Raw genomic sequence first — 23881 nt, forward strand, 5'->3', positions numbered from 1 at the left:
GTGAGATGGACAAGCAGAGCAAGGCTCTCAAGAGATTAAAAAATGAGGATCCATGTGGAAGTAACTTTCAGTTATTTGGTAAAAGGGGATAATAATAGTATTGAAATGTTCTTACATGGAATGCTGTAGATTCAGGGAAAATTCCGTTTTCACCCATGGGGTGGTATTTTGGATATTATTAATAGTAGCCAAAGAAAGAAACTAAGAACAAGTTGATGCTGTGCTGTCCTAGTTTTAAATCCATTTTATGGTTTTCTTATGGCCACCTTCCCCAAACTCCCACACTGAAACTGTTGCATTATTGAATCCCAGTTTTAGTTCTGTTTGACTCCCATTTTAGTTTTATTTGACTTAGTAGCCTTCCATTATTCAGGTGGTTTTCTGTTAGGTGTTCAATTCCTCAGTAAGATGCCAGGCTGCAGACTGTTTTCCTGTTTTCAGCTACATTCTGCATGACTGTCTCTGATTACTACCTTGAATCTTCACATTGGTTCAAGGTTTCTGTCACAGCTGAAGGGAAAGGAAACAGGTACCTTTTTTCACCCAGCACTGCTTTTAAATTTATGTCCCAAAGGAGGATTAAAAATCCTCCTAACCATGTAATATACACCTGAAATTCTAGCTATGGTATAACAGGTGACTTCTCTAACATGGCTAATGAACTGTAGCAGAAGAAAATGTATCCCTCTTTACCTGAGATTTCATAGTTTGTGTATATTTCATAGTTTGTGTGCCGGTTTTTTTTTAATTGGTAGTATAAACTCTTAAAAATTGTTGTTTGATCCAAAGACTGGTATGCTTCAGATATAAACCTCTAATGGTGTTTTCATCTCCTTCTTCCAGTTAACTGGCTTTTCAAATGGGAGAAAATATGGATTCTTTTTCAAAGGTTGCTGATGTCATTTGTTAGTAAAAAATTGATTTGGGAAAAAGTAAGTTTTCATTCATCAGATAAACCCCTGTCAGGTGTTTGAACAGCCAGTTCTTTCCCCCACCCCTTCTTAAGTGAGCTATAAAGAAGACCTGGTGATTCACTCATAGGTTGGCCACAGAAGAAAGCCTTTGTTATCTCTTGCTAGCAGCTTTTGAGCCTACCTCCATTTCTCCAGGTGGATCTGGAGTAGACATTGTTAGCTAATGATGATCACTTTACTCACTTAGAGTCGTTCTGCTCCCTGCATCATGCCAACAGGCTTCAGTGCCCAAAGCCAAAGCCATAGCCCGGTGTCAGACTACCAACATATAAAGAAAATTTTTGTTTGCAATGTTTGATGTTCCTGTTGTGGGTGATTTATTTAATTTCCATTATTGCTCTATTTACCATAATTAAAAATCAGGAGTAAATTGCAGTATTTGTCCCATTGCATTTTTTCCAAGTATGTTTCCCAAAAACTTACTCTGTATCTAAAGCATCCATATTATGGTTGGAGAACCTAAAATGAAATATATAGAATAATGATTTGAGTACCTCACTCTACATATTTTATTGAAAACATGCCTCAAGCAACATTAATTTCTTCTTTTTAGCTTTCAGAATAATTTTGCATATTCAGAACTTATCTTCAACTAAATAAATTCTTTTATACAGCGTGCTTTATTTTTATGAACACTATAGCATTTCAATTTATATTACCATTTTATAATAATTTCAATTCGTATATAATGAAAATACATAAAATAGCCTAGAACTTCTTTTGTAAAATTGAGGTATATCTTATATACTGCTTCTTGTATGCTAACAGGTGTATTCCTTATAACAGGAAAACGAGGAATGCACAAAAACCGATAAATGCAAGAGCTGTATACCAGAACACTTGAATAAGAGATATCATCTCACTATGAGAATTTCAGTTCAAATAAACAAAAATTTAATTGCCCTCAGTAATGTAATAAGATAAATTTTTAAGAGAATGAAATGAAAGTAGTAGGCCTGAGCACTTTGTTTTAAATGCACAGATTTGAATACACACAATTTCGTAGTAAATACTTTTGACATAAATTTTACATACAGCATCCTCAGATTATGGTGCAATGAAATTGGAAATGAATAAGAAAACAGCAGGTTTTCAATCAAATGAAAAAGAGAAATACATACTACAATAAAACTGTACTACCTGAAAGACATAAAAAATCCCCATCACCAATTATCCAGCTCACGAGGCTAGCATAGCTTAACTAATAATTTTGTTCAACTCTACATGCCAATTTCAACAGGAAAAAATAGAGCATATATAATGTACTGCTTAATCCCAAAAGGACCTAAGAAAAGAACAGAGTAAGATAGGCAAAATTAAGATGAAAACTACTGAAATGAATAATTAAAAAATTTTTTTAACTTTAAAAACTAGATTACAAAAATTAAAAACACTACACAACTAGGTATTTCGAATACACTAGTTGCGATAGGAAGCACAAGAAAATTTGATGGAATCACTGGTGAATATTTTTCAGTATGTAATATGTATATCATAGAAATAGCTACTAAGTCGGGCACAGTGGCTCACGCCTGTAATCCTAGCACTTTGGGAGGCCGAGGTGGGTGGATCACCTGAGGTCAGGAGTTCAAGACCAGCCTGGCCAACATGGTGAGACCCCGTCTCTACTAAAAATACAAAAATTAGCTGGGCATGGTGGCGGGCGCCTGTAATCCCAGCTACTCGGGAGGCTGAGGCAGGAGAATCGCTTGAACCCGGGAGGCGGAGGTTGCAGTGAGCCAAGACCACACCATTGCACTCCAGCCTGGGCAACAAGAGCAAAACTGTTGTCTCAAAAACAACAACAACAAAAACAGAAAAGAAAAGAAAAAAAAAGAAATAGATACTAAACACTGAAGTAAATTGAAGGTTACCCAGTTTATTTTGTGAGGCAGACAGGTATGGTGCCTACTAAGATCAGAACATAAGATTGAAGGCAGTCTTGTTGATGAATATAGATGAAAAAACTCTAAGAATAATGTAAATAGAACACATATTAAAAGGTATTCAACAATTAAAAATAATATTCACGATGACCAAGTGAGATTTAGTATAGAAATTCAGGATTGGTTTAGTGTAAGTCAAACTATTAATATAATCCATTTCATTACTAGGAAAAATAGTAAAATCAATTAAAACAATGTTCATTGATCTGGGATGGGATACTGGAAGGATACAAAGAGGCATATATCAGTAGAATCCTTGTGCTCTCAAGGGTTTATAACCTAGTAAATTAAAAAAGAAAATTAGTGAAAATCATGATGTGCCCCCAAATATTTGAAAACATCCTAAAAATGTCTTATAAAAATTAACAGACTAGGTGCAGTGGCTCACGTCTGTAATCCCAGCACTTTGGGAGGCCAAGGTAGGTGGATCACTTGAGGTCAGGAGTTTGAGCCCAGCCTGGCCAACACGGTGAAACCCCATCTCTACTAAAAATACAAAAATTAGCCGGGTGTGGTGGTGCGTGCATGTAGTCCCAGCTACTCAGGAGGCAGGAGAGTCACTTGAATCCAGGAGGCAGAGGTTGTAGCTGAGATCACATCACTGTGCTCCAGCCTGGGCAGCAGAGGGATACTCTGTCTTAAAAAAAAAAAAAAAAAAATAGCATACATTCCTGACAATCCAAAAGTATAAAGGAAATGTGAGGGTTTTTCATATATATTTGTAACTAAGATTTAACGTTAGCCTAAAAGGAAAAGTAAAGGCATCTTCTGTTAAAAAATAATTAAAATAGTGCTGCCTCACATCAAATGTTAGCTATTATATAAAAATTTAAAAAAACAAAGTACAGATGTATGCAAGAAGGAAATTAAACTACCAGAATTCAAATGATTGTTATATGTCCAGAAAATCTGAAAAATTAAACAGCATAATAATTGAATTTAGGTTGCAAATTTTAAGTTAACAAAAGTAAAGCATGTTACTGTATTTTAACAATAGATGATATAGCAACAAATATATACCTATTTACAGTGACACACATAAAATAACATAATGTTCTGTGTATATGTGAATAATAAAACTTTAATAGCAAGTATGAAATTAGTTTGAATAAATGGAAAGTTGTACCCTGGCTGGTGGGAAGGCCAGAAGTATTAAAATTACATGCTTACTATATTAATTACTAGATTTAATATTTAACCAAGATACTAATATAATATCTTTAGAAGCCTTGATTCCAGCATTACCTGAGAATCTCTATTCCCCATCCCAGACATAGGGAATCAATCCACATTTTAAGATTTTAGGCCGGGCGCAGTGGCTCACGCCTGTAATCCTAGCACTTTGGGAGGCTGAGGTGGGCAGATCATGAGGTCAGGAGATCGAGACAATCCTGGTTAACATGGTGAAACCCCGTCTCTACTAAAAAAATACAAAAAATTTAGCCGGGCGTGGTGGTGGGCACCTGTAGTCCCAGCTACTTGGGAGGCTGAGGCAGGAGAATGGCATGAACCCGGGAGGCAGAGCTTGCAGTGAGCCGAGATTGCGCCGCTGCACTCCAGCCTGGGCAACACAGCGAGACTCCATCTCACAAAAGAAAAAAAAAAGATTTTAAGATTTCCGTGATTCCTGTTTGTTTAAATAAGTGGTTAATATGTGACCTATTTGGATGAATGGAAAAACTATATCAAAGGGGATAGAAGGAAACTGTACAGAATAAAATCAGAATAGGGCCTAGAATATTGTAAACAGTTGATATTCTATGGTGATGATTTTTGTTCTAACAACTTTATTGAGGCATAATTTATATACCATAAAATTTACCCATCATAAGTATGTAATTCAGTGCCTTTTAGTTAATTTATGGTGTTATACAACCACCACTACCACCCAATTTTAGAATATTTTCATCACCCCAAAGACTTGCTCATTAATAGTAACCTACTGCGAACCCCAGGCAACCACTGAAATGTTCTGTCTCTACACATTTGTTTTTTCCAAGAATTTCTTATAAGTGATATATTATGTAGTCTTTTGTGTTTGGCTTCTTCACTTAGCATAATGTTTTTGAGGTTTATCCGTGTGTTAATAAATAATAGTTTGTTCTGTTGTATAGATGTATCATAGTTTATGCATTCACTAGGTAATGGATTTGACGCTTTCCAGTTTTTGACTATTATGAATAATGCTGCTATGAATATTTACATATGTCTTTGTGTGGACATAAGTTTTCATTTCCCCTGTGTAGACACCTAAAAGTGGAGTTGCAGGGTCATGGTAAGTTTATGTTTAACTTTTTAAGGTGCAGCCAAACTGTTTTCCAAGGTAGATGTGCCATTGTACAGTCTTACCAGTAATGTAAAAGGGTTCCAATTTTGATTGGGATTACATTGAATCTATAAGTCACTAAGAGGAGAATTGTCATCTTAACACCATTGAGTTTTCTAATCCACGAATATGAAGTGTTCCCTTATTTAAATCTTCTCTAATTTATCTCAGCAATGTTTTGTAGTTTGCATTCTATGTCTTACACTTCTTTTTAAAATTTATTCCTTAAGTATTTTATTCTTTATTATGCTGTTGTGAATGAAATTGTTTTCTTAAGTTCATCTTTAGATTATTTATTGCTAATATATATATATATCTTGGAATATTTTCATTTGGACTTCATTTTTGAAGGATAGGATCTTCTTAGTCAGATATAGAATTTTTGCTTTCTCCACTAAAATATGGCATTCCACTGCCTTCTGACTTCCATTATTTCTGATGAGAAGTCAGTCATTTATCATATTGTTATTTTTCTCTTGCTATTTTTAGTTTTTCTTTGACTTGAATTGATGTTTGATTATGAAGTGTCTAGGCGTGGATCTCTTTGTGTCTATCCTACTTGGGTTTTTTTTTTTTCTTTCTTTCTTTTACAACTTTTTGGATCTGTAGATTATTTTTCATCAAATTTGGAAATATTTCAACCATTATTTCTTTTTCTTCAAATACTTGTTCTGCCTCTTTCTTGCTCCTTTCCTCCTGATATTCCCATTGCATGCATGTTGGTACCCTCAGTGTTACTGCATAGGTCTCTGAGGTTTTGTTCATTTTCTCAAACTTTTTTCTTCGTTTCTAATATGTACTTTTCAAATCTAGAATTTGATTTTGTTCTGTTTTTGTAGTTTCTACTTCTGTTGTTGATATTCCCTGTTGAGTCATTGTCACCATATTTTTCTTTAATTTCTTAAACAGGTCTCCTTTAATTCTTTGAGCATATTTACGATAGCTAGTTTGGAAGTCTTTTTCTGCATAGGACATCTGGACCCACTCAGAAACAGTTTCTGTCTGTTCGTTTGTTTGTTTTTTTGAGACAATCTTGATCTATTGCCCAGGCTGGAGTGCAGTGACTTAGTCTCAGCTCACTGCAACCTCTGCCTCCCGGGTTCAAGCGATTCTCCTGCCTCAGCCTCCCAAGTAACTGGGATTACAGATGCATGCCACCATGCCTGGCTAATTTTTTTTATTTTTAGTAGACACAGGGTTTCACCATGTTGGCCAGGCTGACCTCAGGAGATCTGCCCACCTTGGCCTCCCAAAGTGCTGAGGTTACAGGCATGAGCCACTGTGCCTGTCCAGAAACAGTTTTTATTGACTGCTTTTTTCCCGAGTATGGGCCACATTTTCCTGTTTCTTTACATGTCATGGAATGTTTTTGCTAAAAACTGGACATATTAGATAATACAGCATAACAGCTCTGGTCCTGATTTTCCTCACCCCTGACGGTTGTCATTATTGTTGTTATGTATATTTGCTTATTCTTAAATGACACGTGCAGACTTAATGTGCAGAATCTCTCTCCCCACTGAGGTGCAGCCAACTCGGGTCTGCTCAATTTTGTTTTGTTTTTTTAATTTTTAGCCTAGCTTTCTTGGAGTCCTGCTTGTGTCTGCATAGCTGAGTAGTTGGCTTTTGGTTAAAGGTTGTGCTCAAGTATTTTGAGCTAATAAGGCTTATACCTTTTGGGATGTGTGTGTGTGTGTTGGGAGAGCATGTAGTTTTCAAATATGCCCAGCTTTTATTTTCTGCTGAGCCCTCAGTTTTTCCTCACATGCAGGAAGCCTCTCAGTCAGCAAGAGATCTATGGAGAGTTCAGGCTATCTCCAGTCTCCTCTGGGCATATATTCAGCCATCAGTTAGCCAGGACTGTGTGGGGGAGTTTAGCCCCCACTGTGGCTCTCTCATTTCCAGAATCTCCTTGTTAAATTTCTGGATTTCTGATAGTCTGCCCTTCTTCTCAACCAGGACAGCAGCCTTTGAATAACAGAGCTATAGGCTTTCTCTGTTCTTTTCTAGTTGAGTTTAATGCTTTGACCCCACATTGCTACTGGGTGTGGGTTTTTTGCCCTCCCCTTCAAATCATGTTAGCTCCCTGTGACAACGAAGCTGCTGGGTTTTGTAGCCAGCCTTGCCCAGGAACTATTAGATGTACTGGTGCTTGGGTAGGGTGTGGCAGGGGTGGGGTAAGAAGCTGACCCAAGCTGTGACTCCCACTATTCTTACACAAATTTCAGCAGTTTTTTGTAAAAACACTTAAATTTGTCATTTGACTTTGGCCATTTTCTGGAGTCCCAAAATGGCTGTTTTTGGCACTTTTGTCTAGTTTTATAGTTGTTTTGAGGGGAAAAGATTTGCTGACCTCTTCAGTTTGCCACAGCTGGAAGTCCTGCCTCCTGTTTTGTTTTGTTTTTGTAATATTTTTGGGTTTGGTTATTTTTAACAGGCTAATTGAAAACCTGAAGCACATCTATATATTGTAGCTGCTTCAGCATTGTGCTTCACAATGGAAGAAGTTAGGAGATTGTGATTAGATTAGGGGTGGGGCTGTAGTCCTAAATTTGCTGACAGCACTTTCCTGTGGAATGCTTCCTAATAATGTATTCTTGTGTAATGATGAAGAGAATGTTTATTTTTTTTTAAGCAAGCAGATTCCTTTGGAATTCTACAACATAAAAAAGACATTATAGTATACTCCTCTCTACAGAATGAATTTGGCACAGGGAAAGAAGTGACAAAGTTCTTTGGGCTGGTATAGATGTATATCTATATGAAAAATAATGGAAAGACTCATCCTTTTAAAAAGTTACTCGTTATACAGGTTTAAGCTAAAATTTTTTTTTGTGCTAGAAAATTAAGCTGGGCAGTTTGCCTTTTTAAAAAACCTAATTATTTAGTAACACACATACACAAAATAAAATGTATAACTCAATGGTGTATCACAAAGTGCACACCTCTATGACCACCATTCAAGTGAGATACAGGACATCACCAGTACCCAGAAGTCCCCTGTGCCCTCTGGATCCATACCCCAAGGGAAGGTTCTTGGATCTCACACAAGAAAAAATTGGGGCAAGTCCATAGAATAAAGTGAAAGCAAGTTTACTTAAGTAAAGGAATAAAAGAATGACTACTCCATAGGCAGAGCAGCCCTGAGGGCTGCTGGTTGCCCATTTTTATGTTTATTTCTTGATTATATGCTAAACAAAGGATGGATTATTTATGCTTCCTCTTTTTAGGCCATATAGGGTAACTTCTTGGTGTTGCCATGGCATTTGTAAACTGTCATGGCACTAGTGGGAGTGTCCCTTAGCATGCTAATGCATTATAATTCCAGAGGTCACTCTCATCACCATCTTGGTTTTGGTGGATTTTAGCCGGCTGCTTTACTGCAACCTGTTTTACCAGCAAGGTCTTTATGACCTGTATCTTGTGCTGACCTCCTATCTCATCGTGTGACTTAGAATGCCTTAACTTCCTGGTAATGCAGCCCAGTAGATCTCAGCCTCATTTTACCCAACCCCCATTCAAGATGGAGTTGCTCTAATTCAAACGCCTCTGACACTCTACCACCATTGTCCTCTCCTCCTAAGATAATCACTATCCTAACTTTTATGCTAACTACTTCCTTTCCCAACAGTTTCTGTCTCCTAAGTGTGCATCCTTAAACATTATAGTTTAACTTTGCCTTTTTTTTTAATATTATGGAAATGGTATCTTGTAGTGTATATTTATTGTGACTGGTTTCTTTTGTTCAAAATTATGTTTGTAAGATTTATCTATGTTGTTGCATATAGCAGTAGTTCATTTTAATTGCTGGAGAGTATTCCATTGTTTGAATATACTACAGTTTGTATACTGTATATTATATATTGAACATTCTGTTTGTGGATATTTAAGCTATTTCCAGTTTTAAGGGTATTACAAATATTGCTGCTCTGAATACGCTTGCATGTGTCTTAATGTATAGATATACATACTCATTTTGGTTATATACCTAGGAGTCAGATTGCCAGGTCATAGTGTGTATATATTTTTGACTTAATAGATAATGTCAACTTGTTTTCCAAAGTGATTATAACAATTTACCCTCCTAAACTATAAGAATTTCCATCGCACTTCATCTTAACAAAACATTTGCTATTGTTAGACTTTTAAAAAATTGATTTGTAGGAGTTCTGTGTACATCTGGATAAGAGCCCTTTGTTCCTTATAAGTGTTGCAAGCGTCTTCTCCTATGTGACTTGCATTTTTACCCTCTTAATGTAGATATGAAAAGACGTTCTTGATTTTAAAGTAGTCAAATATATCAGTATTTTCCAGTGTGATTAGTGCTTTTTGTGTTCAATTGAAGAAATCTTTCCCTGCCTTAATATCATATTCTTCTATACGTTATCTTCTAAAAGCGATGTGATTTTGCTTTTCACATTTATATCTACATCCTACCTGGAATTCGTTTTTGTGTATAGTGTGAAGTAGGTTTGGAGGTTCATCTTGTTTTTCCATGTGGATATTTCATGGTTCCAATAACATAGATTGAAAAGATACTGTATCTGGCAGGGTTCGATCAGGAGAAAGAAACCACACCAGTTATTTAAACAGAGTTTAATATGGAAAACATGTTAATTAGGTATAAAGTTGTCAAGTAGATAACTAAAAATTCAAGAAGAAAACACTAAGATATCACAAAAGTAGCAGTTTCCACCCCACAGCAGGAAGAATAAAGGGAAGAGGTTGGAATTATTCAAATTTAGAACTCCATGATGTCTGAGGAGAGGATACTGGCTCACTTGTGCTGGTATCTGGCATGGAAGATGCATTGAGGCTAGTTCTGCAAGTTTTGGCAGAACTATAAACTGGATTGAGCTACTGCTATAAGAAGATACTATTGCTGGGAGTGAAGAAGTATTGCTTGGGTGTCACAGAAACAAGAAACAGACAGGAAGCCCATAGGAGGTGCAAGTCCCTTCTTCCTCCACCACCCTTGCAGTCTCTCTCTACAACCTTCTGTTGGCAGAGCCTAACATGGAGCCAGTTGGCAAAACCAAAATGTGGTTTGTAGAGTTTAGCCCCAGCATTATAGAGCAGTGTTTAGGCGGATGGGTTTGAAGCTGAGAGAGAATAGCTTAATAACTGACACAACCTTCCTGTCTCCACTGCTCTGCAGAGCCAACTTTTTGGTCAGTCAAGTGTTCATATAGGCGATAGTCTCTTTTTAGATTGATTATATTTCTGTTTCATCTGTCTTTGTACCAATATTACACTATGTAAATTACTGTAGCTTTATTATGTCTTCATACCTAGTAGAGCAATTTTTCAAAACCGACCTATCCTTCTTCAAGTGTTTTAGCTGTCCTTAGCACACTTAAATTTATAGAAAAACTTTAAAACTACTTCATCTATCCCCCCCATCAATTTGGGGGGAGTTGACAATTTTACAATGTTGAGTCTTCTAATCTGTGAATATGATACATCTTTCCATTTATTCTTTAATTTTGCTCTGTAATATTTTTTAAACATCTTGTATAGAAGTCTTGTATAGCATCTGTTAGCTTTAATCGCAGATATTACATATTTTTAATATTATAGTTTTTTTATAAATTTCATTTTATTATTTTTATTTTGAAAATTTCAAACTTACATTATTTTCCTTTTGTATAATTAGACCCCACATTATACCCACCACCTATATTCAGTAATTAATAAGATTTGCTTCATTTGCTTCAACTATTTTTTTATTGTTGTTGCTGAAGTATTTTAAAACAAATCCTAGATCTCATGTCATTTCACCTATTTATACTTATAAGTATGCATCTCTAGAAAATATGGACATTTTATTTATAACTAATTCTAAGCCATATTCACATTTCCTCATTTATATTTTTAAAAGTTTTTATTTTATGTACAAAGAGCTAACATGGTTTCTATCATTGGGTGGATGCCTGGGATAATTCATTCAACAAAGATCATTTAGTCCAACTTAATGAAACCTATGTCCTTCATGTACTGATGGAAACACTGGCAGCACCTATTGAGGCCATATTTCAGGATCAGACCATGCTGGTTTGAGCAGACGCAACGCGAGTGAGAACCCCGGCCGAATTTTCATGGGTGGCTCTAGTAGAGCTGCTGGTGACCCATCTTGCTTTCAGGAGTGCAACCAGGCAAAGGGCCTCTTTTATTTCAAAAATGCTTTTTACTGTTGATATGTTCAATTTGCTTTTAACTTCAAGCATATTGTTCACATTTTGTATTAAGTAATTATTAAAATATTAGCTTAGCCATTAAAATATTAAAGTATGCTCTACGACAATTCAAAACAAAGTTTTCTTTTCTGATGTGAACTTTATTTCTAAATTCGTTAAGATTTTTGACGTCTGCAAAGCCACACTGTCACAAACCTACCACGTGAATAAAACTGTCTTTTTCTTTCAAATGTTTTCTATCCTTATAAACCTAATGTGCAACAAAAATTGCCATTTGTTAAATATAAATTTTTTTCTAGTCCTCAGTGTTCCTATTACTGAACACATATCTTTCAGGAAGTCATCAGTGGGATTAAAAATAAGTGCATTTTTGTGTGACATATTTTTAGTTTTACTTGCCCTTTGTGACCTCTTCTTGCCTAGACAAAGTTGTTAAAATGCAAGAGGGAGATGTAGTTGTGAATTATTTTCCTTTGTGGATTTGCATAGAAACCTTTCCCTCATTCTTCAACTGGTTTTCCTCCCCATGCAATATTCATAGGTCTGTTTCTAAGCAAGGACTGTGGCTAGTGGGCCATGAAAACTTCCTAGACTTGGCAGACTGGGCTGTATCATCTTCACCCTCTAACATGAGAAAATCCAGCATGGCAGTTTTCCTGCAGGCAGTTCAGACTCCTCGTAGACATATTTAACAGTGACTGAGGAGGAAGTCTCTGTATCTCCCCAGCATCTACAGTATAGATGGAACTAATTAATTCATGATCTAAAGAACAATTAAATATTCCCAAGACCACAAGAATTAGCATAAAATGATTTTCATCTGCATTTTAACTTATCCAGTATTATTGGTGGGGACTGAAAGGGTCTTAAGAGTTAGGTTTCACTCACTAGTACTAAGTACTTGAAAATAAATATGACAGCCTGTTACTGGATGGCTTACCTGTTCCTTATCCTTCCTCCATTATCAGTACTTCAGGTGTCTCACTACAGATCAGAATGGCCCAGTGCTGTCTTATCTGCTGAGATCTTTGCTATTTTTAGTTCATTGAACACAGAGTTAGACGATGTTTAAGTTCTTATTTAACTCTTTCAGTCAAATATTTAACTCTTTCAGTCAAAAAATATTTTGCTGCTCCTAATGAATAATATTAGGAAGATATGAATAAAAGAATGAACTGTTTCTCAGCCTTGGTTTAGCTATCGTGTAAGGCCTTTTTTCTTTGTAATACAAATTAGCAAATTTGGGAATCATTTTATATATCCTGACAAAATGGAAAAGGATCTCTTTCTTATGCATACAGCTAACCCAACAATTACCAAACTTGGATACACAAACAAATGAGAAAAGAACTCGCCTAATATAATACATTAAATATAGAAGATGAGAATCTGCTTTTTATTTATGTTTTGGATGGGGGAAAGGCCTAGAAAGATTTCTTCTAAATTGTGTACAACTCTATAAATATATGGTGGAGTGCACACAAATTATAGCCTGTTAAAATTGCGGTTAGAAAGACCAGTGAGAAATAAAAGTAAATTTCTTATTCCATAATTTGTTACATAAATTTCTCGTGTATCCTTGAATATATAACAAGGACCAAGGTACAAATAGGATACATTTCCTAGACTTGTTTGTTGTCAAAAATTTTGCCTCAGTTTGCTATTGTTTTCTGAAACAGGCAATCTAAATACAAGTAAAAATAAGGAAATGAATTTCAAAATAAATGTGACGGCAATAATCTAAATATTTAGAGTTTAGTTACGAGGTTCTGTTACTGAGATATGTACTGTATTGGTAATTGTAGTATGTATAGCAAGAAATGGAAGATTGCTGATTATAACTTTATGTGAATAGAATTACAAGAACCTGATTTTCTTAAACCAAGTTGAAGCACTCTTTATTATATTATGTATTTGCTTTGAAAAGCTAAAAACATGTATCAGAAACATGAATTTTAAAACTGCTAAAACATGGGGGATTCTTCACATAAAAATGAAAGAGAAACACAAGTTCTTGGAGATTCTTGCTGACTAGTTTAAAGATGTTTTAAGTGACATTTTAGTGGCTGAGAAAGTATCCCCAATAATAAGTTTCACTTTTGTTTCATTACAACTTTTCCGCTTGTCAGTAATTTAAGCAGATTTGTGGCAGTGTTCAGTTTTCTGGGATTAAGAAAACTCAACAAAATGACCACAACAGATCTAAAATGCTTCCTGTTTTGTTATTGTACTCTTTTGATCAACTCTGTATCTCTCTGAAAAATGACTTGTGGATTCTTCTGGCTTTTTAAAAAACAGTTGAATTTATGAGTACAAAGAAGTATTGATAAACTCTGGACAGGTGTAAGTAAGGATTCTTTCTCACAACTCCTAAACATGCTGCTTGAAGTATTAATTTAAAACTTAGGAAGTAAACTCCTGTAAGTAAAATTTGACTGTTTAAGAAGGGAATCAGATGAAATGACAGATGCACTGTCTTATTTAAGGCATCCAGTGTTGAGGAGAGAAAGTAACTGCCCCAGAATTGTAGGTATAAGGATGGCTCCTTTTTTTCTGAAATGAAGAAACTCGTACTAAATGTTGTTCATTATCTCTACAGCTGGAGCTTCATTAGCAAGTGCAGTTAGAATAACCAGGGTATGGCAGCAGCAGAGAAACTAAGCGCCTCAAGCCTTTGAGTAACAAAAAATAAAAGAATTCCTGTATAACATGCTTCCACACTTATCTGTGTTCTGTGGTACTGTTTGTGCTGAACCAAAGCATCTGCTACCTCAAGTTAAGAGAGAACAAACTCAACATGGCGTGAAATTACTGCACTGCCGTTCACATTCATTAGAGTTATATTGTTGCCAGCTGCAGGCATGACTGGCTTTTGCATGAATAATAAAATGCTGCTTTGTGAATTTTACTTTAAAACGTTACAAGACATAGTACTCACCTTGAGCCTGTGTCAAGTATTTTCAGGAGTGGGTTTATCTCCTTTAGTGGCTTTTCTCACCATAATAGGGTAACCAGTAAGTAGTAGTCAGAAGGTAGGAAGAAGTATTGTATGAGGCCTTTGGAAAGGGCATTGTGTTGAATCAATTTATCTCATGTTTAAAAACTAATATTTATTGTGCCCGGCTAACTGTTAAAGATATTAAAATTATTAAATTGTCATTTGGCAACCATCATAATAATTGATTCAGGCAAAAATCATGAGTGGATACTAAAGTTAATGAATCAAAGTTCAGTGAGGAATAGGATATTTACACAGTTACAAAGGGAAAAAAATAGTAACTTTATAGTGGAGAAACCTGGCAGACACCTCATTCAAGTGATTAAAGTTATCAACAGTAATGGGACATGTTGACATTATATGCCTCCTGAGATGATGCACTGAGAAGGCATCAGTTCTTTGTTGTTTCTGTCAAAAATGAATAATCTGAATCTAGTTATGAGAAAACACCAAACCCAAATTAAGGGCTAGTCTTCAAAGTAACTGGCCTGGTCTGTATATTTCACAAATGGCAGTCATGAAAGACATGCCAAATAACTTCTAGATTAGAGAAGACCAAAGAGACGTGACAGTTGAATACAACGTGTGATCTGAAGTTTTCCCTTTTTCGTATTTCACTGACATTTTTCTCTTCTAGCAGCTAGATACTGAAGTAGTATATTTAAACAGAAAAAAAGTACTTCTAACTAATAGTCTGAATACAGCAATATATCAATGTCCCCTCCTATTTTCTAGTTTATGTGGATTTTCATCAGTATTGCAGATTTGGCTTGGGGTGTGTGTGTGTGTGTGTGTGTGTGTGTAAAATACAGACAGGGTCTCACTGTGTTGCCTAGGCTGATCTCAAACTCCTGGCCTCAAATGATCCTCCTGTCTCAGCCTCCCAAAGTGCTGGGATTAACAGGTGTGAGCCACTGCGCCCTGCCTGGGTTCGTATTTTTTAAGCAACAGTCATGAATGTTAGGTCTCCTGGCCTACTTGAGTTACATATGAAGCTATTGAAAATTCACAATTGCCTGTAGTCCCAGAAGGCTGAGGCAGGAAGACTGTTTGAGCCCAAGAGTTCCAAGCTGCAGTGATCTATAATTGTGCCACTGCACTCCAGCCTGGGTGACAGTGAGATCCTGTCTCTAAAGAATAATAATAATAGATAATACTTGTTTTATCAAAATATTGGCCAATGGAAGAAAATGAAGTCATCGTGTTGTTAAAAAATACTAGAATACTCAGTAGAGATAGCACCATGTTAAGGAAAAAAAATACTAGAATACATCATTTCAGAGTTTCATGAGCACTTAGAAAAGGAAGTAGTGATCACTAAAATGAATCCATAAAGAAGTTTGATATGGTTTTTAGACAGATATGTAGATAATAGGAATTTTTATTTTCAGGAAAGCAATTTGATGAGTGTCTGATTTCCTGAGTGATTGTAGTTCATTGAATGAGTAATTGAATATCCGTACTCAAGGTTAATGATTGAATGTCAGTCTTGTTGATGATTTCTAGTATTGTATCTGTTGCAGAGATTATTCTCAGTCCTGTTCTAAACTTTAATAACTTAGAGACATTAATGTCACATGGATCAATTCTTTTTTCTTTTTTTTGAATACAGGCAGAGTCTTGCTGTATTGCCCAGGCTGGTCTCAAACTCCTGGTCTCAGGCAGTCCTCCTGCCTCAGCCTCCCACAGTGCTGGGGACAGAGGCATGAGCCACTGAGCCCAGCCTCAAATTTTAAAATGACACAAATTTAGGAGGAATAAATACTCAGAGCATTGGATGATCAGAACAGGGGCTGAACGATAATAGCTGAGAATGTTAGGCAGGATCTAGCTAAATAAATTGGACAGAAATAAATTCTACCAGAACAACCAATCTTAGTATGATAGGTAGAAGGGAAAAAAAAAAAAGCTCTAGGTTAATTCATGGAAAGTCAGTTTGCCAAATGACCAATTGGCCATGTATACTCAATTTATTGGTATTTCTTTTTTCTTTCTTTTCTTTTTTTTTTTTTTTTTTTTTTTTGAGACAGAGTCTCGTTCAGTTGCCCAGGCTGGAGTGCAGTCAAGAAATCTTGGCTAACTGCAACCTCTGCCTCCACGTTCAAGCAATTCTTGTGCCTCAGCCTCCCAAGTAGCTGGGATTACGGGCATGCACCACCACGCCCGGCTAAGTTTTGTATTTTTGGTAGAGATGGGGTTTCACCATGTTGGCCAGGCTGGTCTCGAACTCCTGGCCTCAGGTGATCCACTCACCTCGGCCTCCCAAAGTGCTGGGATTACAGGCGTGAGCCTCTGAGCCTGGCCTGACATTCTTTTAACTGTTTAGTTAATATGTATCAACTGGGTTCAGTCAGAAAAACAGAAACCACACTCCTGTTTCAAACATGGGGAAATATAATACAGGAAATTGGTTATATAGGTGTTAGAAGGCTAAAAGAGAAAAAAAAGGGAGTGGGGGGACACCGTTATTAAAAAGATAGTAACTGCAAGAAGCAACTACCACACTAAGAGCTGGGAAATAAAAGGGATGAGGTTATCATTACTTGGGAGCTAGAGAGATTCCTAAGCTGGCACCCAGACTTCTAAGGAGGGGACATTGTTCAACTGCTGCTTATATTGAAGTCCATATTACTAAAAGATGTTCATATACATAAGAAATCTAAATATTTAAATTGTGTTTGAACATGTCTTCCCTCTCAAATGTAGTTCTGAAAATAAAGCATAAAACTAATTTGACTTTTATCAAATTAATGATCTATGCTGTTTCTGTATGTTTGTTTTTTCCCGTCTTTAAAATGTCTTTACCACTAATACCTCTCCTACCTCAGTATAAACTGACCTCTCAGAAAGAGTAAGTGTTTATAGAAATTTAGACAGGGATTTTTTTTTTAAAGCATGGCAGATGAGTTGGGTGACCAAACATTCTCTTTAATTATAGGTGTGTACTCTTTTATCTTTCTCACTGACACCTTAAGCTTCATTAAGTGGACTTAATGTTGAGTTTTTTAAGATAAAGATATTGTCATGATCTGAAACATTGGAAAACAAGGTGTGGAACTGATTTCTCTGTCTTTTTTTTCCCTTCCCCAAATATTGCTTCTTTAGGTCAGTAACAGATCCGAGAGATGGAAAGAGAGTAGCGCTCAAAAAGATGCCCAACGTCTTCCAGAATCTGGTCTCTTGCAAAAGGGTCTTCCGGGAATTGAAGATGTTGTGTTTTTTTAAGCATGATAATGTAAGTGAAATTGGTATTTGGGGGAAACTATTTCCTAAGCCTCCTGCATTGAATTAGTAAAGAGCAGACGCAGTTTAAAAGGGCACCTATAAGGAAAATTTGGAAATTGGTACAGTTTTATGCCAAAATGTGAAAAGAAATAAGTGCACCAGTGAGGTTATAGGAGAATACCTATTGATAGGCTTTCAATTCATACATTCTTATTGAAAGAGATGCACACACACACACACACACACACACACACGTTTTCTAAGCTGTAGTCTTTCAGTGCTTTGCTTTCCTTTTATATATACTTTTTATATCTGTCTATGACTGTCTTAAATTTTCACTATTGAGATTAGTGGTTTTCAACCTTAGCATATTAGACTCACCTGGGGAGTCCATTTTATCAGCATTTTATTTGAAGGTTTGAAAATTACACTATGAATTGTATGACATGCACAAGCCCTAAACTCCAAATCAGGAAACGTTGAACCTATTGAGTTTCACATTGGCTTCTGAAATGTGGTGTGCACTCTCATTTGTCAATCTGAATGTCTTTTTCAATTCTAAGAATACAAGCTATTAAATATGTTTAAAGCCCATAGAAAAGGAGCATATATTTGTAGGGAAATAGGTTATTAATAGAAACCACAACCAAGGTTTTTATTGAGGGGCTTGGAAACCTGAGACAAATTAGACCCTTTTTGTGACTGAACAATGAGAAAGTATAAGTGAATTCAAGTGAATTCTAAGATTGATTGATTGACAGGTAAATATTGATGCAAAGCAAATATTGATATTTAGCCGAGGAATAATACTAATATTCAACACAAAAATAGAGTGTAGTGATTTATGTAGTGAGTGATTTAAGTGGAAATAATTGACCCTTGATTTTAAGTGCTTTATCTTTATCTCTTAATATTTTAAATCAGAGATTAAGTTAGAGATGTGGGAAACAGTTTCTCCTATAAAAACAGTACATCCCTTAAGGTAACATAGGCTAGCTTATTTATGGCTGTGTTTAGAGATGTGAAGGCTTATAGACAAATGGACTCATGTTTTGACAGAACTTTCCTTCAGCTAATCCTGAGTTAAAAATTTGATACATGTAAAATTTACCTGGAGGTTGCCAGCATTAGAATATGTTTTCATTTTCATGTGAAAAGAAAAACTGCCTCAAATTCTTTATATAATACTCAACCTATGCTATTTTAATTGCCATAATAAAAACTTATCAGAAAAAAATTATGATTTATCGTGAGTCTGAGTGCTTATTTGCACAAAAAACTTGAGAACTTTGGCCAAAGGTTTGGTCTCACTTTAAGAAGCAAATTTTGCAAAAGTTTGAGGTATTTGTTAAAACTGGGAGTACTAAACTTACCATATGGTTCACTTGAAGCTCCTTGGTTTGACATAGTTCATTTTATTGATTATTCCTCTTGAAATTCTCTTGCCTTAATTTTTTTAAAGGGTATTGCTGTGTTTTAGTCAATTGGAACTGCCTAGCAATGTGCTTGTTTTAATACATTTTAAAATACCACTTGAAGCCAGGGACAATGGCTGCATTTGTAATCCTAGCTCCTCAGAAGGCTGAGGTGGTAGGATCAGTTGAGTCCAGGAGTTCAAGACCAGCCTGGACAACATAACGAGACCTCATCTCTAAAGAAGAAAGTTTTTTAAATTAGCTGGGTGTGGTGGCACACATCTGTAGTCTCAGCTATTTGGGAGGCTGAGGTGGGAAGATCACTTGAGCCAGGAGTTCAAGGTTGCAGTGAGTTATGATGAACCACTGCACTTCAGTCGGGGTGCAGAGCAGGACTCCATCTCTAAAGAAAAACTACACACACAAAACAAAATACCACTTGAGTTACTATTTTACTACCAGTGCCTCAGATTTTAGAAATAATTTAGAATAATGTCTAGTTCTTTCTTAGTTATTTCTTGACCTTGCCTTAGTGTGTCACCTCAGCATCAAAGAGTGCAGACCTTCTTTCATTGTCAGAGACTCAAGTAAAGGTATCCATGATGAGAAAATATTTCAAGGGTGGCATCAGAAATTTGCTTACTCGGGGCCGGGCTTAGTAGCTCATGCTTGTAATCCCAGCACTCTGGGAGGCCAAGGCAGCTGGATCATTTGAGTCCAGGAGTTCAAGACCAGCCTGGGCAACGTTGCAAAACCCCATCTCTACAAAAAATAAAAAATTAGCTGGGTTTGGTGGCACACGCCTATAGTCCCAGCTACTCAGGAGGCTGAGGTGGGAGGATCACTTGAGCCTCGGAGGCAGAGGTTACAGTGAGCCAAGATCACGACACTGCACTCCAGCCTGGGCACAGAGCGAGATACCATCTCAAAAAAAAAAAAAGAAAGACAAAAAAGAAATTTGCTTACTAATGATGTCAATGGCTTATTATATTCAGACCAATCTTGGCTTCTTCTATAAAGGAGGGGTGGTGTAATAAGCTGCTGTTTGTCTAGTTGGTATTTTTGCTCATGACTCATTCCTAATAACTAATTAAGTTACAAAGACAGTGTCAAAGGGAGTAGCGTAAGAAAAATAAACTGAATTTGTGAAAATCACACCAATTAAAACATACAAGCAATTCTAATATAGTTTCTAAGAGCTGTCCTTTAAAGTCAGAACTAGGTTTGAATTTTGGTTCTACTATTTTGTACTATTGTGTCTTGAACCTTAACTTCTCCAAGCTTTAAGTTTTTTTCATTTTTGAAGCAGGCATGGTAAAAGCAGAAATAACTGTATATGATTGTTGTAGAAATTAAATTTTTTTAATGCATATAAATCTGCTCAACACACAACCACTATTTGGAGCTGCTGAGCCCTATCATAGAAGAGTGCCTGTGACATCTGTGAAAGTGTTTAAAAGTGAGGCACATAGTTGAAGATGGCACAGCACCACTATTTTATATACAATAGATCTCTGCTATCTCTGAGATCTATTTCCAAAAGGATCTCAGGGCCAGCATAACTACTATGTGTGGAATGCCAGTCTAAGAGGCAACTGGTATTTGATCTAGTTAAGGCAGCAAATGTTTATTTATTGTGTCCTGTGTAAGGAGTGCAGTGCTAGGTCATGTGGAGGATACAATAAAGGCTTAAAACACTTCCTTTTTGAAGGGGTATGTTTAATATTGCTCTGTGTCAGGAGATATGCTAGATACTTTACATATATTAATTAATTTACTCCTTAAAAATCGTGTCAGATAGGGCTTGTTAACCTTACTTTGTGGAGGAGGAACCAAAGGCTTGGAGTTAAGTAACTTGCCCAAGGTTAAGGTGGCACAGATTGGACTGTAAATCTGTCTTACTGTAGAGCCCATATTCATTGATTCAGTAAACTTTTATTATGCACATCCTGTATGCCTAAACTACATTAGCTCCTGGTGTCTTTACCTTCAAATAGTTGAAATGATTTTCATAATGTGATAACTACTATGATAAAAGCACTGTGGGAGGGTTGCCTGCATGGTTAAACATTAAGCCAGGATAGCTGTGTGCATAGCAAAGAGCTGGACAACCAAAACCTAGAAATGTATTCAAAGATTCCCTGGAGAGGGGGACCTTAAAACACAGATTCATGGGTCTTACCTTGCACCTACTAAATTGTAATCTCTGGAGTTGAGGCCCAGGTATCTGATTTTTTAAAGCTTCTTCTCAGGTGGCAGGTGAGTACCATAATATTAAGAAAAGAGAAAAATTGTTGTGGACTTTGAAACTCAAAGATGCATCAAACACAGAGAAGGAAAATCTTAATATGAGCCTTTTGAGAACAAGATTTGATTGAAGAAGAAAGGAATGTCATGATAAAAATGGCATTTAGAAAGATCTTGGTCATTGTAGGAAGGTTGGATTTTAATTTGGATGGCTTTTTATGTGTCAAAGAATAGTAACAAAGCCTGGGAAGCTTTGGATTTTCTTTTGAAAGGAACCTTCAAAGTCACTGTATCAAATTCATTGATTTCAGGTGATCTGACTGAATTTTTACACACATACACACGCAGATCTGAGTACCTACTTCACCATCTTAAAGAACGCATTCACCTTGATGAAGTAACTTGGGGAAACAGAAATGGGTTTAGCTTTCTAAAAATTGGTGTTTAGGCTTACTACTAGTATCTATCTGAGCTTTTGTAAAATCTGGCAGAATCTTCTCTCTACCCACCTATGCATTTGTGCTTGTACGTATATTATACATGCATAGTTGTCATATGATCAGCAGGGAAAGTGATGATTTAGGTTTTTTGGATCTTTGAGATGAAAGCTATGAATCCTCTCAGAAAAATGCACATATATACAATTTTAATGTCATTTTAGGCTTTCACTTGTCCTCTAAAGCCCATTTAGAGCCCCCTTAGGGTCTATTGATTCCTGCCAAGAGCCCCTGTAACACAAGTCTTGGACATTTTTCTTGTCTTTAGACAATAACACTAAGTACACAGTAGGCAGCGATTCTATTTGAAGAGTGAGTGAGTGAATGAAAGTGACAGAAAAAAAGAAATCTAAGGGCCTGGAGTGATAACTTCTGTGATCTCTCTCTTGGGGTTACTTTTTCTTGTCCTAGCTCTGGAGTGCTCCAGAGAGGGCTAGAATGAGACAAAGAAGCTTCATTCATTTTCCTTTGTATAGTCTGACCTAACTCATACAACACCCCTTTGGGTTCATAAGTAGGTTACAGAATCATACAATATGGGAAAAACAGATATGGCCTATCTTTTAATACAGACATGCTGTTCAGACATTAGTAATACTGAGTGCTAACTAATACTAACTGTTGTGCCACTAAGGAGTTGGAAAAAGCAAAGGATGCTGTAGAGGTAGGTTACTTTTCAAGGAATTTGGTTTTGTTTGCTGTGTTCCTAAAGTTTATAGTTCTGGGCAGATTACTGTCACATTTAAAATAATACAGTCTCCCATGTTCATGGATTGGAAGACTCAATGTGATTGATAGGTCTTTTCTTTGCAAGTAGTGCTATACATTTCAGTGTGATCTTAATCACAGTCCCAGCAAGGTTTTATGTCTATATGTGTATGGAAATTCACAAACATCCTAAAACTTATGAAATGCAAAAGATGTAAAATAGCCCAGACAATCTTAAAGAAGTTAAATAAAGTTAGAAATTCATACTACCAAGTATTGAGACTGTTGTCCAATATTGAGACTGAATCCCAGGAGCAACAGAAGGTATAAAGCACAAGATATGGAGCCAGAACAAGGATAGACAGATAGATTAATGGAACAGAATAGAAAGTTTGTAAACTGGCATACTACATACACGTTCACCTGATTTACAAGAGAGGTGCCACTATAATCCAGTGGGGAATGGATGACCATTTCAATAAACAGTTCTGAGTCCATGAGACATCCATATTTTAAAAATTAACCTTAGCCATGCACCATATACATAAATTAATTCAAAATGGATCATAGACTTAAATGTGAAAGGTAAAATAATAAAACTCCTAGAATAAAACATAGGCAAATATCTTTATGACTAAGATAAGCAAAGATGTCTTAACTGGACAGATAAAACACCCATAAAAAATTGTTTAATTGGACACTATTAATTTCTATTAACATTAATGTTAAGAACAAAATGTTCAATTAAGAGAATGAAAAGACAGACCTCGGACATATATCCAATAAAATACTTGTTCCCATAAAATATTATGGGCTAGAACAATTTTTAAAATATTCAGTGTTTGAGGAAGACAATTAGAAATAAATGTTTTACTTGATATTTTTCAGACTGAATTATATATCTAAATATCATATGTAAAGAGCTTCTATAGTTTTGCCCAAAGACTTAATGAAAAATTTCACAAAAGAGGATAACGTATCAAAGTGTTCAAAGTCATTATTCATCAGAGAAATGTAAATTAAAACGACATTGAGTTAACACTATGTACCCAACAGACTGGCTGAAATTAAAAAGACTGACAATACCAACTGTTGGCAAGGACGTAGATCCTGAAACTCTAATCCATTGCTAGTGAGAGCATAAATTTGTAAAACTACTTCAGAAAACTGGCAATTTGTACTAAAGCTAAATATACACCTACCCAATGACCCAGCAATTCTATTTAGTATACACTCAAGAGAAATGAATGCATGTATTTACCAAAAGAGTGTACAAGAATGTTCATAGCAGCATTACACATAATAGGTAGCAATTGGAAACAATATAAATGTCTGCCAACAGCACTCT

The 23881-nt window shown here is 36.1% G+C and overlaps 1 protein-coding gene and 1 pseudogene across 5 annotated transcripts in view; one reads left to right on the forward strand and one right to left on the reverse strand.

Moving 5' to 3' along the window:
• NLK (nemo like kinase) overlaps nt 1–23881 on the forward strand; it is a 152085-nt gene that overhangs the window by 62040 nt on the left and 66164 nt on the right. For all 5 annotated transcript variants that reach the window (XR_002912037.3, XR_002912039.3, XR_008515059.2 and 2 more), the window contains exon 2: nt 17547–17676. Coding sequence is in view for 2 of the 5 variants with exons in the window: in XM_002827151.5 (XP_002827197.2) it covers nt 17547–17676 (130 nt within the window). In the remaining 3 variants the exon portion in view is untranslated. The remainder of the gene's footprint in view (nt 1–17546; nt 17677–23881) is intronic.
• On the reverse strand, nt 11208–11378 carry LOC112129666 (small ribosomal subunit protein uS14-like; annotated as a pseudogene).

This window comes from Pongo abelii, chromosome 19 (assembly GCF_028885655.2).
Source record: "Pongo abelii isolate AG06213 chromosome 19, NHGRI_mPonAbe1-v2.0_pri, whole genome shotgun sequence".
Classification (NCBI taxonomy): Eukaryota; Metazoa; Chordata; class Mammalia; order Primates; family Hominidae; genus Pongo; species Pongo abelii.